The sequence below is a fragment of the Miscanthus floridulus genome, chromosome 5 (genome assembly GCF_019320115.1).
Source record: "Miscanthus floridulus cultivar M001 chromosome 5, ASM1932011v1, whole genome shotgun sequence".
Lineage (NCBI taxonomy): Eukaryota > Viridiplantae > Streptophyta > Magnoliopsida > Poales > Poaceae > Miscanthus > Miscanthus floridulus.
The window spans coordinates 285,587-288,458 of record NC_089584.1 but is presented as its reverse complement, the minus strand read 5'-3'; the positions used below and the strand labels follow the sequence as shown (position 1 = coordinate 288,458).

Genomic DNA, 2,872 nt, shown 5'->3' with positions numbered 1-2,872 from the left:
GGACGACCTCCTCTGCATCTTGCAGTGCGATGGGCCAGTAAAAACCTTAGTCAAAGGCTTTTCTGACCAGTGACCTTGAGGCTGCGTGATGTCCGTAGATCCCATCATAGACCTCGAGGAGGAGCTGCTTCCCCTAGTTGGTAGGGATGCACTTCATGAGCACCCCCGATGGACTCTGTTTGTAGAGTTCATCACCGAGCACGATGAAGGTATTAGCACATCGAGCGATCCATCAGGCTTTAGTCCTTTTGGGTGGGAGAACCTTCTCAAGGAGGTAGGCAAGTACTGGCTCTTGCCAGTCGGTTTGATCAAGTGCCAACACGGCGACGTTAGGGGGTGACATCATCATGGAGGCACTAGGGTCAGAGCCCTCGAGCGCCGACTTGGCATCAAGGTGTGTCTGGATCGGACCTTCCAAGACACGGGTGGATGGCTCGTGGAGATCATTGATGAAGAACCCGCTCAGAGAAGGATCCCGCCTGGCAGCCAATTTCATGAGAAAATCGGTGGCATCATTGTCCTTTCGGGGGACGTGATGCAGCTTGATCCCTTGGAATTTGTCCTCAAACTTGCGCACCACATGGCAGTATGCTGCCATGAGGGGGTTTTTGTAGGAGGACTCCTTTATGACTTGGTCAATGACTAACTCTAAGTCATCGCGTATGTAGAGTCACGTAGCACCAAGCTCGATGGCGATGCGCAGCCCGTTGATGAGGGCCTCGTATTCCACGACATTGTTTGAGGTCGAGAAATGGAGGTGGATGGCGTAGCAGAGCCTACTCCCATTTGGGGAGATCAGAACCACTCTAGCCCCTGAGCCAGGCTCCATTATGGACTCGTCGAAGTACATTGTCCAGTACTCATGGGTGACATCTGGGGTCGGTACTTGGACCTCTGTCCATTCGGCGACAAAATCCATGAGAGCCTAAAATTTAATAGCAATACAAGGGATATACCTGATGTCGTGGCCCATGAGTTTGAGTGCTCACTTGGAGATCTGTCCCATGGCGTCGTGGTTACAGACGATGTCCCTGAGCGGGTATGAAGTGATGACCGTGACTTCATGGTCGGTGAAGCAGTGTAGGAGCTTCTGGGTCACCATCAACATGGCGTATAGGAGTTTCTACACCTGGGGGTACTGGACCTTGGGGTCGGCGAGTACCTCTCTGATGAAGTATATGGGCAGCTGGACCTTAAGGTGATGTCTTGGCTCCTCCTTTTCGATAACCAGGGCGGCGCTCACCACATGGTTGCTTACCACGATGTAGAGGAGGAGGGGTTCTCCTATTCGGGAGCGATGAGGATTGGGGCCAACATCAATGATGCTTTGAGGCTCTCTAGAGCCTACTGAGCTTCCACAGTCTAGACAAAGGTGTCTGTCTTTTTGAGGAGCTTGTAGAGTGGCATCCCCCATTCACCGAGCCAGGAGATGAATTGGCTCAGGGCAGCTAGACAGCCGGTGAGCCTTTGTATGCCCTTGATGTTGTGTATAGGGCCCATGCTAGAGATGGCCATGATCATTTTGGGGTTGGCCTCGATGCCATGCTCGGACACAATGTATCCAAGTAGCTTCTCCTTTAGAACCCCAAAAACACATTTCTCGGGATTCAATCTGGTGTTGAATCTTTAGAGGTTAGCGAACGTTGTAGCCAAGTTTGCGATCAGGTTGTAAGCTTGAGCCATTTTGACCACTATGTCATCAACATAGACGGCGATTATTGGTTTTGGCCGCTCGGATTGATCAGGCTGATCGAGCGGGTTGATTTGGTCGGTGAAGCATTGCTGCATGCACCTTTGGTAGGTGGCGCCAGTGTTCTTCAGACCGAAAGGCATAGTTATGTAACAATACAAACCATACGGGGTGATGAACAAGGTTCCAAGTTGATCAGACTCTTTCATCGCAATCTGGTGATAGCCTGAGTAGGCATCCAAAAAGGAGAGGATCTCATGTCTTGAGGTGGAGTCGACTATTTGGTCTATGCATGGCAAAGGAAAGTGATCCTTTGGACACGCTTTGTTGAGGCCAGTATAATCAACGCACATTCTCCTTTTCCTGGTCTTCTTTTTAATAAGAACAGGATTAGCAAGTCAGTCATAGTGGAATACCTCTCTGATGAATCTGGCTACCAGGAGTTTGGCGATCTCTTCGCCTATGGCCCTGCGCCTCTCATCATTGAAGCGACGCAGGCGCTGCTTGGCGGGCTTTGAGCCCGGGATGAGGCGCAGTGCGTGCTCGGTGATCTCCTACGGTATGCCTAGCATGTCAGAAGACTTCCATGCGAAGACATCATGATTGGCGCATAGGAAGTTAATGAGCTCACATTCCTATTTGGTTCGGAGCTAGGTCCTGATCCGCACTGTCTTGGTAGGGTCAGTGGGGTTGATTCCCACTGCCTTGGTTTTCTCGAGTGGGTGGAAGGCCATCGAGGAGGTTGGTTTGTTGCAGTCCAAGACTGCTGGGGTCGATGACTCCCTAAGCCATGGGAGCTCGAATGAGTTGATGACCACGGTGGCAAGCTCGAAATGCTCGCAGTCACACGTGAAGGAATGCGAGAAGGCGCTGCCCATGGTGATGATGTCGTTCGAACCTAGCATCTTTAGCTTGAGGTAGGTGTAGTTAGGGATCGCCATGAATTTAGCATAGCATGGCCGCCCCAAGATGGCGTGGTAGGACCCTGGGAAGTCCACCACTTCAAAGGTGAGGACCTCCGAGCGAAAGTTGGCTTGGTTGCCAAATGTGATGGGTAGGTCGATCTGCCCAAGCGGGTATGCCTACGCTCCCAGGATTACGCTGTGGAAGGGAGAGCCCGTTGGGCTGAGTTCTGACTAGGGGATGCGCATGGCATCGAGGGTGTTGACATAGAGGATGTTG

The 2,872-nt window shown here is 51.7% G+C and overlaps 1 protein-coding gene across 1 annotated transcript; it reads right to left on the bottom strand.

The window, feature by feature from the left end:
* Window positions 1-232: 232 nt before the first annotated feature.
* LOC136451230 (uncharacterized) lies at window positions 233-598 on the bottom strand. Its single transcript, XM_066451955.1, has one exon. It carries the CDS (start codon window positions 596-598, stop codon window positions 233-235), a length of 366 nt encoding a protein of 121 aa, XP_066308052.1.
* Window positions 599-2,872: the final 2,274 nt, after the last annotated feature.